This window comes from Dioscorea cayenensis, chromosome 7 (genome assembly GCF_009730915.1).
Source record: "Dioscorea cayenensis subsp. rotundata cultivar TDr96_F1 chromosome 7, TDr96_F1_v2_PseudoChromosome.rev07_lg8_w22 25.fasta, whole genome shotgun sequence".
Taxonomy (NCBI): Eukaryota; Viridiplantae; Streptophyta; class Magnoliopsida; order Dioscoreales; family Dioscoreaceae; genus Dioscorea; species Dioscorea cayenensis.
Genome location: NC_052477.1, coordinates 24764199 through 24778481, shown reverse-complemented (window position 1 = coordinate 24778481; position 14283 = coordinate 24764199). Strand labels below are relative to the sequence as shown.

The 14283-nt window shown below is 39.1% G+C and overlaps 2 protein-coding genes across 2 annotated transcripts; both read right to left on the bottom strand.

Moving 5' to 3' along the window:
- Positions 1 to 7428: 7428 nt before the first annotated feature.
- Positions 7429 to 9188, bottom strand: LOC120265211 (putative disease resistance protein RGA1). The gene is made up of 4 exons (XM_039273095.1): positions 8855 to 9188; positions 8592 to 8740; positions 7978 to 8501; positions 7429 to 7699 (listed from the first exon to the last, which is right to left on the bottom strand). The coding sequence occupies exons 1-4, from the start codon at positions 9186 to 9188 to the stop codon at positions 7429 to 7431; spliced, it is 1278 nt and encodes a 425-aa protein (XP_039129029.1).
- A 125-nt stretch (positions 9189 to 9313) lies between these two features.
- LOC120265210 (putative disease resistance protein RGA3) lies at positions 9314 to 9751 on the bottom strand. The gene has a single exon (XM_039273094.1). The coding sequence runs from the start codon at positions 9749 to 9751 to the stop codon at positions 9314 to 9316; it is 438 nt and encodes a 145-aa protein (XP_039129028.1).
- Positions 9752 to 14283: the final 4532 nt, after the last annotated feature.

Genomic DNA, 14283 nt, shown 5'->3' with positions numbered 1-14283 from the left:
ATGAACAGAGATCTGGATTTCAGATGACATGATTTTGAGTCTATTTCATTTGGTGTCGGGCAAAAGGAGGAATGCAGTTACCAGTTGCCACAGTTGAATTTAATCTTACAAATGTTGTGCATCATCGCTTTGGTTAGGAAATGCCGGATGGATTAAGTGCAGAAGATTTGAAAGGATTAAAACACTTACCTCAATTCCCATGACTTGTAAGTACTAAAACAATTCCACCCACAAGATTACACTCAGTGTTAAAAGGATTGGAATGCTTAGTGGAAGTTCTATCATTGAGAATCATCATGTGCACAAACACTAGAGTTTCTGTACATTGATCGCAAAGATGTATCTTTCCTGCATCAAATGGTTACAAAAATTTCAAACTAAATGTTTATTTACAGTAAATTCCATGGATTAAACTCACATATTAATGTTAGAAGAAAAGAAGACAATATCAGATTTTCATGAGCTATTGATTAAGAACACCTTGCCTTTTCCGATTGTGATTTCACAAGGTTTCATTAATCTATTGATTCATCTTGAGGAAGTAAAATAAAGAACATATTCACAGATTGAAAGACTCCATGCACCAAATTTGATAATTGTAACCATTACTTGGAAAGGATACTTTTCAATTTCATTCTGATTTTGCCTTCATGTTGGGGGCTCATTCTTGAACCCAAAAAATAAGAAAAGAAAATAAAAGAAAGAAAATCAATAAGAAAGCAAGACATGGGAAAGAGAACTATAAAGCTAATATGGTCTACCAACACAAATGTCAGCATATATACTCCCAATGCATTCTATTCAAATTTCTAATTTCGTTAATATTCAAAAGAAAATAGTACGTGATTATGATAAAAAAGGCAGTTTGCCTTCAAATTTGAATACATCATTGGAAAAATTAGAAAATAGAAAAAAAGATGTAAAATAATCATTTAATTTTATTTTCTATGTATCCTATTCTTTTACATCCAATGAAGTATAGAAAAATATCTCTGCCATTTCTTCCTCCATTCTCTAAATTCAAATGATCCAGAGAGGGCAATTAGTCAGCACAATGATAAGAATACTGACTCATATCAATTCTAATTATAAACATGTTGATTCTATTGGCAAAAAAAAATGCTAAACATAAAGCTTCTATTTCATGTTTGAAACGAAGTGAGAAAATAGATTAGATCTTTGTTTAATTGTTTATTTATCAAATTAGATATGATAAAATACATTTTCAATAAACATAAAAAAATATGGGTAAAAAGTGGTACCTTGGTATTAGGCTTGTTGAAGTAAAAATATATGGAATATGCAATAGAACAAATGAAAATTGCTGATAAAGGAAAGGATTTGTGAACATGCTTTTCAAAACTTCATTAATACTTACTCGAGAAAAACCATAAAAGACAATAGTAATCATCAAAGCAAGAGTGATCATAATGAGGGAGTCAAAATCTTGGGCTTGCACAAAGAGATCGTACCCAAGAGATTTAAGAACAGTTGTTTAGATTTCCAATGAGATGATTTCAAGTTTGCTGAAAGATATGTAGGCAGTTTGTAGATTCCACAATTGGGTTTGCTCTTACAAATCTTGTGCATCACTTATGTTGGGAAATGCCAGGTGGATTGAGAACAGAGGATTTGAACACTTGCCTCAGTCCCATGATTTATAAATACAAACACTATTTCCACCTACAGAAGTATACTGATCAGAATGCTTGAACAATCAGATTGATTGAGAGAAGTTCTATGAATGGGAACCAAATCAGGCCGTAGAGACCACAATAATTTATGTACATTTATGGTAGAGATGAATCTATCATGTATCAAATAGTTATAAATAAATAATAAAAAAATTATTCAACAAAATTAGATTTTTATGAGCTACTAGTTAAGAAATAACTTGCCTGTTCCCATTGAGATTTTGGGTGCTTTCATTGGACTATTGATTCATCTCCAGGAAATAATATAAAGAACATAAATATTCACAAATCTGACACCAAAAATTAAACTTGCTAATTGAACTAGTATTTGGAAATGATATGCTTCCTTTTCATTCAGATTTCAGACTCTCTATGCTATTGTTTTCATGTTGGCGGGATATACCAAAACTCTTCCTCATTCTTGAAAAGGAAAAAAAAAAGACCATTAAGAATACAAGACATGAAAAAAGAAACAATAAAATTAGTGATCCGCCAAAAACAAAATATATATATTTAAGATTATGATAAGAAAAAGCACTAACTCAACATAGGAAAATTGTTTTCTCTATTTTCAAATAGAGAGAGTAGGCTTACAAATTCATATCCCAATTAAAAAGATGATTCTATTGACAAGAAATGCCGAACATAATTAATCTTCATATTTTAGGTATGAAATGAGTTAACAAAGTAGATAATATTTGTTTTCTTTCTGTATCTCAAGAGATATAAGATTGAATACATTTTCAACAAACCCAAACAAAGAGAGCATAAAAAAAATAAAAATTAAAAAAAGGAGAAAGTGGCACCTGGCTATCAAGTTGGTTGAAAAGAAAATTTATGAAATAGGCAATAGCACAAATCAAAATTGTTGATACAAGGAACCAATTTGTGGTGATGCACTTGACAGTGTTGGAGTTTGATCAGGAATTTGGAGGGAAATCTCAGTTGGGCTGCTGTTTAGAAGTCTGATTAACAGTAGCTGTCACCTTGGTTACTTATGTTATTATTGTTTGTATGTTGTTTGGAATGTTTCTCTTTGAATAATTATTGTGTCTCTTTTGTTTCATTAGCCTGTAATTAGTGAGATGCTTGACTGACAATCACTACATTGTGTCTTTATATCTTCAGTGTTTGAATGAATGAAAAAAGAGTGAACTTTGAATGATTTAATTGAGTATCCTTCTATTCTTCTGTGAGTGTCCATATCTTAGTGTGTGTGAGTGTTTCTTGCTGAAGAACTAGTTTGATTTTATACTCAGTTGAAGATCCTATCAGTGGTATCAGAGATGACTAGTTCTTCTTCAAGAGACCCAAATGTTCCACTCTTTGATGGTGAGAACTACAACCTTTGGAGCTTGATGATGAAGACCATGTTCCAGTCTAAAGATCTATGGAACCTAGTTGAGAAAGGGTTCAGTGAGGAAGGAGATGGGAATAGAATCAATGAGAGCATGAAGAAGGATGCAAAAGCTCTCTTCCTCATTCAACAAGCACTTGATAAAAGGATACTTATCAGGATCACTGAAGCTAAGACTTCAAAGGAGGCTTGGGAGATCATCAAGAAAGAGTTTCAAGGGAACACTGAGAATCTCACAGTTCAACTACACTCACTCCAAAGAGAATTCGATGCTTTGAAGATGAAGAATGGAGAGAAAGTTCAAGACTACATCAGTAGAGTCCTTGATGTAGTATATAAAATTTGGATGATGGGTGAGACTCTCCCACAGAAGGCAGTAGTAAGCAAGATTGTGAGAAGCCTAACTCCAAGGTTCTCACAGGTGGTGCATTCAATTATTGAAGCCAAAAACCTGACTACTTTGAGCATTGATGATCTCAGTGGATCATGAAGAAACCATGAGTCCATACTTACGAGGAAGAGCAAGAGGACGGGGAAGAAATACAGCCGGTGGACGCTCAATCACAGAAGCTAGGAGTCCAAGTAACAATACAAGACAGTACAAAGGAGTTCAATGCTTCATTTGCAAGAAGTTTGGGCATGTAAAGGCTCAATGTTGGTATAGAAACAAGGAGGCCAATGTTACAGAAGAAAGCAAGGACAAGTGAGCCTTTACATAAGACTTGCATATTTCCTTGCTTTCTTCTGTAACATTGGCCTCCTTGTTTCTATACCAACATTGGCCTGAGTTTAATTTCCTTGCTTTCTTATGTAACATTGTTGCTTATTGTAACAATAAACAATAAGCCAATGCCATACATAAGACTTGCCTGAGTTTAATTTCAAATTGTTGCTTATTGTAACAATGTTTCGGCATTGGCTCTATTTCTTTGGGTATAAACTCAGGCAAGCAAATTTCCCTTACTAAAGTACAGTTAGTGCCCAACTTAACACATAATTTGTTAAGTGCGGGACAACTAATGGACCCCGGATATGATGTGAATTTCTTCAAGGGAGTGTGCATTATCAGTGAGACCAAATCGAAGAACACTGTGGCTCAAGTATGCATGACAAAACACAGGTTATTCCCACTGGTTGCTGAAGATGTAAACTATGCTCACATAGCACAAGATGATGTATCATATCTCTGGCACAAGAGGTATGGTCATGTTAATTCAAAAACATTGAAGCACCTTCATGAAGAAAAGTTGGTGCTTGGACTGTCACCCATTGCTGGAATTGATTCATGTGAAGTTTTCTCACTTGGAAAGCAAACCAGAAATGAATTTCCAAAAGGTTTGGCCACTCATGCAAATGCTCCACTGGAACTGGTCCATGGTGACCTTGTAGGACCAATGAAGACCCCAACCATTGGAGGTAATCTTTATTTCATGCTGTTAACTGATGATTACTCCAGGTATTGTTGGCCATATTTTCTAAAGATGAAATCAAAAGCGCTGCATCACTTCAGAACATTCAAATTCTTAGTTGAGAAGCAGCTCTCTTTACTTGTGAAAGCTCTCCGGACTGACAGGGGTGGAGAGTTCATGTCTAAAGACTTCAAGGATTTCTGCAACCTCAATGGGATTTTTCATCAGCTCACCGCTCCGAGATCGCCCCAGCAGAACGGCGTCGCGGAGAGGAAAAATAGAACAGTTACTGAGATGGCATGAACCATGCTGCTAGATGCCGGAATGCCACCGGAGTTATGGGGAGAAGCGGTAGCGACTGCAGTTTTCATAGTTAATCGCTCGTTAACTCGAGCAGTGGAGGGTCAAACCCCGTTTGAAGCCTTGACTGGGTCAAAGCCCAGAGTAAACTTCTTTAAAGTGTTCGGATGCCTCGCACACAGACTGATTGACTCCAGTCAAAAAACCAAACTTGATGCCAAGTCATCTCCGTGCGTTTTCATTGGCTAATGCGGAGAATCAAAAGACTATCAGGTGTTGGATCCTAATACGAAGCATGTACACATCAGCAAAAATCTTCACTTTTTTGAGAATAAACGCTGGGATTGGTCCAAGTCCTCTAACTCAGCAACCTCAGCTTATGTGCCGTTTGGTGACATGGAGCGAGATCAAGTAGATGAATCCTCACCGTTGGAAATAATAAATCAACGGACTGAGATTCATCATCTTCCTGATGCTTCTTCTCCAACTCTCTCATCAGAAACCACCAGCAACAGCGGAGCTCCGGTGAGGTATAAAAATCTCTCCGATATCTACTCTTCTTATTCTTTTGCACTGATCGCTGCAGACCCTATGACATACAAAGAAGCAAAAACAAATCCTGAGCGGATTGCATCCATTAATCAGGAGATGGTGGCTATTCACAAGAACCAAACTTGGAAGTTGATCTCTCTACCACCAGGTAAGAAGGCAATTTGTCTAAAATGGGTATTCAAGTCAAAATTCAACCCAGATGGCTTTTTGCTAAGGAGGAAGGCTCGTATGGTTGCAAAAGGCTATGCTCAACGTGATGGAGAAGACTTTGATGACATATTCTCTCCCGTAGCCCGAATGGAGACTGTTTGTCTCTTCCTGGCTATTGGAACTCAGAGAAAATGGAAGCTGTATCAACTAGATGTTAAGACAGCCTTCTTGAATGGAGAATTAAAAGAAGATGTATTCGTTGAACAACCAGAAGGTTTCACTATTGAAGGGAAAGAAAATCAGGTGTACAAGCTTAAAAAGGCCCTTTATGGACTTCGCCAAGCTCCCTGCTCTTGGTATAGTCATATTGATGCACAATTCGTTCAATTGGGCTTTAAGAGAAGTGAAAATGAACCCACAGTCTATAAAAAGCAGCAAGGAGACAGTGAAGTATTACTGTTATGTTTATATGTTGATGACATTGTCTATATTGGTTCATCTGAAGAAATGCTGAAGGAATTCAAGGAAGATATGATGAAGACATTTGAGATGTCTGACCTAGGGGAACTGAAATATATTCTCGGATTGGAGGTAGTACAATTCAGTGATGCTCTGCTTATTTCTCAGCATAAGTATGCAAGTGATTTATTAAGTAAATTTGGAATGGAGAATTGCAAATCTGTGGCAACTCCAATGAATGCAAATGAGCATCTTCATTCAGATGATAGTTCAGAGAATATCAGTTCAACTAAGTATAGGAGAATTGTTGGTGGATTACTGTACTTGACTCACACTCATCCAGACCTCATATTTGCTGTGTCTATTATATCACGCTTCATGAGTTCTCCATCATCTCATCATTATGGAGCCTTAAAGAGAATACTAAGGTATGTTAATGGTACACTGAATTATGGGTTACTCTATAAATCAATAGATGGTGTTGAATTGCATGGATACTCAGACAGCGATTGGGGAGGATCTATTGATGACAGACGAAGCACAACAGGATGGTGTTTTTCTCTAGGTTCTACTGTCATTGCTTGGTGCTCGAAGAAGCAAGCAATTGCTGCACTTTCAAGCACCGAAGCTGAATATATTGCTCTCACTTCTGCGCCCTATAAAGCTGTGTGGCTGTGAAGATTATTGGATGATATGTGTGAAAAGAAAGGAAATTCATCAGTGATAAATTGTGATAACAAATAAGCTATTCAGATTGCAAGAAACCCAATTCATCATGGTAGGACAAAACATATAGACACCCGTTATCACTTTATTAGAAATCTTGTGAAGACTGAGCAAATTGATTTAGTTCATTGTGGAACTAATGATCAACTTGCTGATATTTTTACTAAAGCCTTGCCACATCAAAAGTTTGAGTATTTCAGTGATGCATTAGGTGTATGTGAATGTCCTGATCAAGGGGAGCATGTTGGAGTTTGATTAGGAATTTGGAGGGAAATCTCAGTTGGGCTGCTGTTTAGAAGTCTGATTAACAGTAGTTGTCACCTTGGTTACTTATGTTGTTGTTGTTTGTATGTTGTTTGGAATGTTTCTCTTTGAATAATTATTGTGTCTCTTTTGTTTCATTAGCCTGTAATTAGTGAGATGCTTGACTGGCAATCACTACATTGTGTCTTTATATCTTCAGTGTTTGAATGAATGAAAAAAAGAGTGAACTTTGAATGATTTAATTGAGTATCCTTTTATTCTTCTGTGAGTGTTCATATCTTAGTGTGTGTGAATGTTTCTTGCTGAAGAACTAGTTTGATTTTATACTCAGTTGAAGATCCTATCAGAAAGATTGTTTGGCACCAGTACTAATCTCATTAGGAACTTGAATTATCTCTTCTGGCTCAGATTCTGACTCAAATTCTTTTCCTATTTGTTTATATGAGATGGTAGAGAGAATGTTGTAATAGTCTTGTCCAGGCTTGCATAACGTCTCAAGCTCTGGGCATCCTTTGATTTATAGTGATTTTAGAGTAGGAAGAAGTTGTTGCAGGCCTTCTTTGAATGACTTCAGCTTTGGACATCTAGATAATTCTAATCTGGATAGCGAAGTAAGGTGTCCCATTTCTGGTCCCAAAGACTCCATGCCTCGACACTTGTCAATTTTCAAGTACTGGAGTGACGTGGGACATGTGGGCAATTCTCTCAGGGCATCACTGCCAGAAACTTCAAGACTCTTCAGAAACGGTGGACAAGAGTCACCTAGTGATGATACACCAGTAAAATACCTACAAGAACTAATTGTCAGATCATTGAGGAACTTCAAACTTTGTACCTTGTCAGGCTAGGACACCAGCTTTTCAAGCGACTCCACCTTTAGTTGTCTTAGAGATGGAAGGTTCCGCAAAACCAATGTCAATGATAGCTGATTGCAATTGCCAATATCTAAACTCTAAGTGTTGACGTCATGGCTCTTGTCTCCTCTTCATCTGCTAGCAACAAAACCAACTCCTCAGTACAAGAACTTATCCCTAATCTCCGAAGAGATTTCAAATGCTTGAAGAACCTTCTTTCCTTGGACACGAGAGAGATTTGTGTCTTACGGAATGGTCGCACCATATATAATTCCTGGAGAGTTGGAATGGGTGGCATGGTTGTCAACTTGGGACATCTTCCAATATCCATCCGAATGAGGCATGGAAACAAGGACTGATTTGCTTCTCTACCCTCCTCCACACACCACCCCTCTAGGTTCTTCATTCTATATAAAATCAACCCCTTCAATGCAGGGAATGATTGCAGCGCATTGCCTTTGCTGTTGTTAACAATGTGTTTGATGCCATCCATGTCACTGATACTCAGATCCGCAAGATTGGGTAATGTCTCAAGTGGAGGGAGTTGCTCACATTCTCTGCATTCAGATAGTTCGATGCGATGTAGATATTGGAATTGTTGCATTTCTCCCATCCATATTGGAAATTGTTTGCCTGGATAATAACTAACTGTAAGTTGTTTTACTCCACTGGGAGGTTTCAAGGCTTCCAACACGTCCTCCGCATTTTCCATTAAACAATATTCATCATGATGATCCTAATAAGAATTTATCCAATTTAATTTTAATATCTGAATAAGTTGTTTGTTACCCATATCAGCTTTTCTAGCATCATCAGCATTCTTCACCTTCTGGAGGTTATCCAAAGCAAGTTCACTAAAGGGATTCAATGACCTTAATTGCCCTATGTTGTTCTTTGCTTCATCTCCCACAGTATATCGTGTTAATGTTTTCAAGTTCTGTAATTGACTCAAACCAGCAGGTAATGCCTTAAAATCTGGAGGATTAAAAATAAGGTGTTTAAGACTGTTCATGTATGTTATGCTCTTGGGAAGCTCTGAAAGTTTATAACAACCATAGAGTTTCAATGTCTGTAGATTAACCAACATACAAATGGATTCCGGTAGTTTCCTTATTTTAGTATAAGAAAGATCGAGGTATCTTAGATGGTGCAAATGCTCTATTGATGCAGGCAACTCATTAATGTGTGTATCACTCAAGTCGAGCACTCTGACAAACTTCAGCCTTGACAACACACTTAAGTCTGTTTTAAACTTTAGCACAGTACGTATGATGGAGCAATCAGCCTGATTATAATTTTTATCAGAATATAAATTCAAATGATGTGGCCGTATTGGGATTTCAGGGGCTGCACTGCTGTTCAACGATGTGAAGCATTCATTCTCTAAAGCAAAGTGTGCTAGATCATGAATGAGATCATGCATCGTACAGACTCTTCCCGTTTCACTTGAATGATAATACACCTTGTTTCGTAAATGCGATCGCCTTCTAAACTTCGTGAAAATCTTTTTTTGTAAAAGAGATCGTCTTATCAACTCGGTGAAAATCTCTAGCCCTTCATATCGTTTCCTTTTTGAGATGCAATAAACCCATGAGCCAGCCATAACCGAATCAGCTTCACTTTCTCAATATCACGATCCTTTGGGAATATGGCGCAAAAGGCAAAACATTTTTTTAAATGAGTAGGCAAATCAACATAGCTTAGCCACAACTCTGGCATGATTTCATTTTTCGTATGTTGTAACTTCCATGTTTTAATATTTTGCAACACGGCCTGCCATTCACCTTCTTCGCGCTTGTAATGCATAATACACACCAAGACTTCTATAGCGAGTGGTAATCCCTGACATTTCTTGACAATCTCTTGACCAATCTGCACCAATTTTGGTGGCCTCTGTGCACCTCTAGCAAATGCTTTCCGTTCAAATAAATCCCAAGAGCTTTCTTCTGATAATCCGCTCAGAATATAAGGATTTTGTGCACCCATCACTCAAGAGCATTTTCCATTGCGTGTGGTCATAAGAATTCTGCTTCCTTTTTCTCCATCGAGCAACAAGTTTCTAAGAGCATCCCACTTTTGGAAATCTTCATTCCATACATCATCTAATACCGGCATAAATCTCTTACGCTCCCCAATTCTTTTTCGCAGCCTCCTGTTGCAACACCTCCATGTTTGTATGATCACACTTTTCCCCGGAAAGTCTGTATGTATGATCTTTCCGGCAAGGTTTGGCACATCAAAATCATCGAAACACATACCCATATATGCGAGTTCAAAATGCTTCGGACTTCTTCATCTTTGTAGATCAATTGAGCAAGTGTCGTCTTACCCAGACCACCCATGCCGACTATAGAAACTACAGCCACTTTCTCATCAAAACTATCACGGATCAGCATCTGCACTAACTTCTCTTTATCTTTATCTCTTCCAAGAAAAACTCGTGATTCATACACATATGAGTAGGTTTGAGACTGTTCCCCAAAGGTTTCTTGTTGTTTTTCAACAACCACGAGTTTGAACTTGTCCATCTCCTCAATGAGCCCATTTATTCTCTCATTGACATTTACGAGCTTCTTCACCGGTGAAGTTTAAACAAGAGTGGGTTATGATCAAGAGAAAAAATTCGGGCACCTTGCTTCTTGGGTGACTATAAAAGGCATGTGCCTTCTTGACTGGATGACTAGTTCATGCGTCTTGGCCTCGCCAAGAATGTCTTCCGCGTCATAGACGGCATCTTTGAGCCGCACAAGCCAGCGCCTTGCAGCTTTGTCCATCAACTGCCTCACCTCTACATCTTCAATAAGCGGTTGGATAAGCAGTAAGGAGTACTGGAGCTTTTGAAGCTGCTTATCAACTCCCTCCAAATGGCTTCCAGATATTGAAGGGCGTGAGGCGTGGATAACTCCTTGATCATCTCCAAGGCGTTCGAGAAAACTCCGGCCATTGTGTTCGGTGAACGAGAGGTGATTAGAGTCACAGCTGAGATCGTGTGGCAAGTGTGGAGACACAGTAGTTTCCTTCCTTAACTTCATCTATTCTTTGTGATATTCCTTGGAAGGCATTGATCGTTTACTTGGGGAGCACTGGTTTGAGGGAAATGGTCTTCCCTGTCAAGTTATAAATCAAGTTGACATTATATAAAAAAAAAAACAAATATGGTGAACCCAGTTGATGTGAACTTACACTGACTATGATTCATATCCAACCCATTCCTGTCACTATACAATACTCGAGAAAAGCGTCTGGGTAATTTTTTTTTTTCCGGACACTTGATTTTATTTTGGGAAAATTACTGTTCACCCCTCGTAATTTTCAAAACTTCCCAAAAACCCCCTCCTACTTTTACACACCCCGGATAGCTCTTCCGTTAGTGTTTAACTTCCTTTTTACCCTCCCTAGTTCACTTCAAATGGGTCCATGTTGTGAAATCCCATTTTTGCCCTTGAAAATGGTGAGAAAAAAGCGTCAAATCACATCATGTCCAACCTTTTCAAGGGCTATCTGTTTGGTTTCTGATAGACAATGCCTAGAAGTTGCATTACATTTTGTTCTTCTCCTCATTTCTCCTCATTTGGTTTGCTTTCGACTTGATTACGCGGTTTCGTGTCTGGTGAGAATCTCTTCGTTGCTATCACTTTGACCATTCTGCATGGGTGTTTATTATGGAGGGTTTTTGTGGTAATGATCGATGTAAATCTGTTTCAGGAAATGAGTTTGGGTGAAGTTTATCATACCCGAAATATATAAAGTCGGTTTCTCCAGAGAAAATGAAGTTGATTTCCATCGGATTGGTCAAGTGCACTCCATCTTCAAATGAGTCATGAGTCGATCTTGTTCACAAGGGCGATCGATGTGCCATTGTCGAATCCTACTGAAAACGAGTTCATTTCGCTTCTCGTTTATGGTAGTTCTTCTCGTTTATGGTTATCTAGTTGTATATTTTAAATACTGTTTAACTCTTTGCTATTCTCTGTTTAAATATATTACATATTGGTTTAATAATTGTCGTCTCCATTTAAATTTATCTTTACCTATTTAACTATTCATATTTACGTGTAAATTCTCAAAGTTTGAACTGAAGTGTTGGCAGGTGGCAGGTGGCAAGGTTATGGTATCCCGTGCATAAGAATTAATGACGGCATTAATTCTTGCGCACGGTAACATAAATATCTGAACACCCGTTCGTTGTGATCAGTCAATCTCGGTCCACTGTGCCTTTCCCTTTTTTCTCGGATATGAAGCGTCAACCTGCTTGTGGACTTCACACCATAAATGACAAGGAAGAACCCTGATAAGTGCTTGTGCGATATGAATGCGAAGCGTTCATTCCTTATGTTGATCGTTACTTTTCTCAGGTTTTTATATTAATATGTGTGTTTTTATGTTACTTTTTATGCGGGTAGGGGTTGTGAGGCCGAGTATGAAGGAAATAGGCCAATGTGGATCATAATGCACCTATTTAGGAGGAGATCTTGCTAAGGTTCAACGCGAAGACATGGGGCGGTACGTGAGATGCTAGGTGTGTGCCAACCTCCTCGCATTCGAGTGAGCACATCCATTTGGAGGGCACAAAGGCAGTCACACTCGAGCATTCCGACTTATGCATATAAGAACAAGAGCTCCACCAACATGTATATCATTGAAGAAGCAAGTGATTCACGATGTAAACGTGTGCCCGTTTGCGTTACCCCGATGAAAGTATGGAATTGGGAAGTTATTTAGCTCGAAGACTGTAGTAGAACAACGTAGCAAGATCGCTCACGCTCGGCAGAAATCGAGAGAAGCAGAGAATCCACAGGCGTGTGGAAATTATCCACGCCCGTGTGGAAATTCCGTACGGGCGTGTGTAGCGTCCACGCCCGTGGAGTTGCCCGATTCGACCCTATTTAAAAGCCGATTCAGCCCCGATTTTGGGATTCTTTTCTTCATCTTTTCCCCAACTTGAGAGAGGGCTTCGGCTAGAGTTTTGAGGGGTATTGGCTAGGGTTTTGGAGAGGTTCTCTGACTCCCGACATCGCGCGTCGTTTGGAAGAAGGTTATTGGGAGAGCTTTTACGTCGGCATCGATCCGGCGAGGTGTATCCTAGGCGGACAAAGGATCCCTCTGCGACGAGTAGAGGACTCTCCACAAGACCATCGATACGACCATCGAGGGGTTTCTTTATGGATTCATTGCTTTTTACATTCGATTTCTTTTGATTGTACTTAGCTCCATGGAGAGCTAAACCCCTAGTGGGTACTTGGGTGATTGTGAACCCTAGATGTATTCGTTTCATTGAACTTCTTTATTATGCTTTCAATAAATTGATGTTTATTGTGAGTTCCAACTTTGAATGCTTGATTGTATGAACATTTCCCTAGAGTGACACTAGGGTTGAGAGTTCTTGTTGGTAACCTTGTGAGTGAGTGACACACCACGGCGTTAGACAAAAGCTAGGTTGGAGAGGGTTGAGAGGGGTGAGTCGAGAAGTGCAGGAGGCGTCCCCTTTCCCTCCGGCGTGATAGATTCTACCTCCGTTCCTTGAGTTCTTTACGGCCATAATAGAGTGAATGGTCTAAGGGGATGAACCTCCACTGGGGGCCTAGTTGCGCGTGCAGATGGAGTGAAGCGTTGAGGGGATCTTAGTATCTAGGGGCTTAATTGTGGCTAGGGACCTTCCGCCTAGACCAAAAGGGTTAGGTCTATAATTAGGGAAGCGATTTATCACTTGGAATCCCTAGAGCTCATTGCAACTTTATTCGAGTGCGAGGTTGAGAGGTTATTTAATCTTTCCTCCGGGACATGAATAGAGTTAGGCATAGTTGACCTTAGATTTGGGACTATGTATGTAAGGATTTCCACGACTCACCATTGCATTGATTAGGAAGCATAATAGAGAGTTCTTGCACTTGAAGCGATTATCCTAGGTGAAGCATCATCCGAGTACCCCATCTTTATCGATTGCCTTACCTACTCCTTACTTTTGCTCTCTTACTTGTTGCTTTTAATTGTTGAGAATTGAATCATTATCACACTTATCATTGTTGATACTCCACATAGCTAAGAATCGAATTAAGTGTCTTTACTCCCTACTCCCTGTGGATTCGACCCCGCTCACCCGGGATTATTACTTCGACAAACCCGTACACTTGCGGGATATACGCAATGGGACCTTGTCAAACCCTTCCCATGGACAACCACTCCTCGTCGTCCTCATCCTCCTCCTCTTCCTTCTTCTCCTCCTTATCTGCTTCTTGTGTATGATATTCACTGGAGTCAGACGAAAATTTGAAGATCATCTCTATCTTAAAGGATGTCTCATGATCCTCCTCATCTTGAGAATCAATCAGCCGTAATCACACAACAAGTTAAACTATCTTTTCTTGCCCAACTCAAAAATCCCGCATAATTGCCTAAATGCAGAGGATTCTCCAGCGGTGGATGACGGGCAAGCAATTAAGCGGCCATTTCGACTTGGGCAAGAAAAGAAAGTTTTCACTTATTGCTTGATTGAGGAGGATTCTCTAGAGGAGGAAGAC

What these genes read in the sequence shown, in the direction of transcription:
- LOC120265211 (XM_039273095.1), bottom strand. Translation starts at nt 9,188, where the DNA reads ATGCATGATCTCATTCATGATCTAGCACACTTTGCTTTAGAGAATGAA. An exon ending in CTTTGGATAACCTCCAGAAG is followed by an intron (nt 8,502 to 8,591) that starts GTGAAGAATGCT and finishes AATTCTTATTAG; the next exon opens with GATCATCATGATGAATATTG. An exon ending in CTCGTGTCCAAGGAAAGAAG is followed by an intron (nt 7,700 to 7,977) that starts GTTCTTCAAGCA and finishes TAGTTCTTGTAG; the next exon opens with GTATTTTACTGGTGTATCAT.
- LOC120265210 (XM_039273094.1), bottom strand. Translation starts at nt 9,751, where the DNA reads ATGGGTGCACAAAATCCTTATATTCTGAGCGGATTATCAGAAGAAAGC.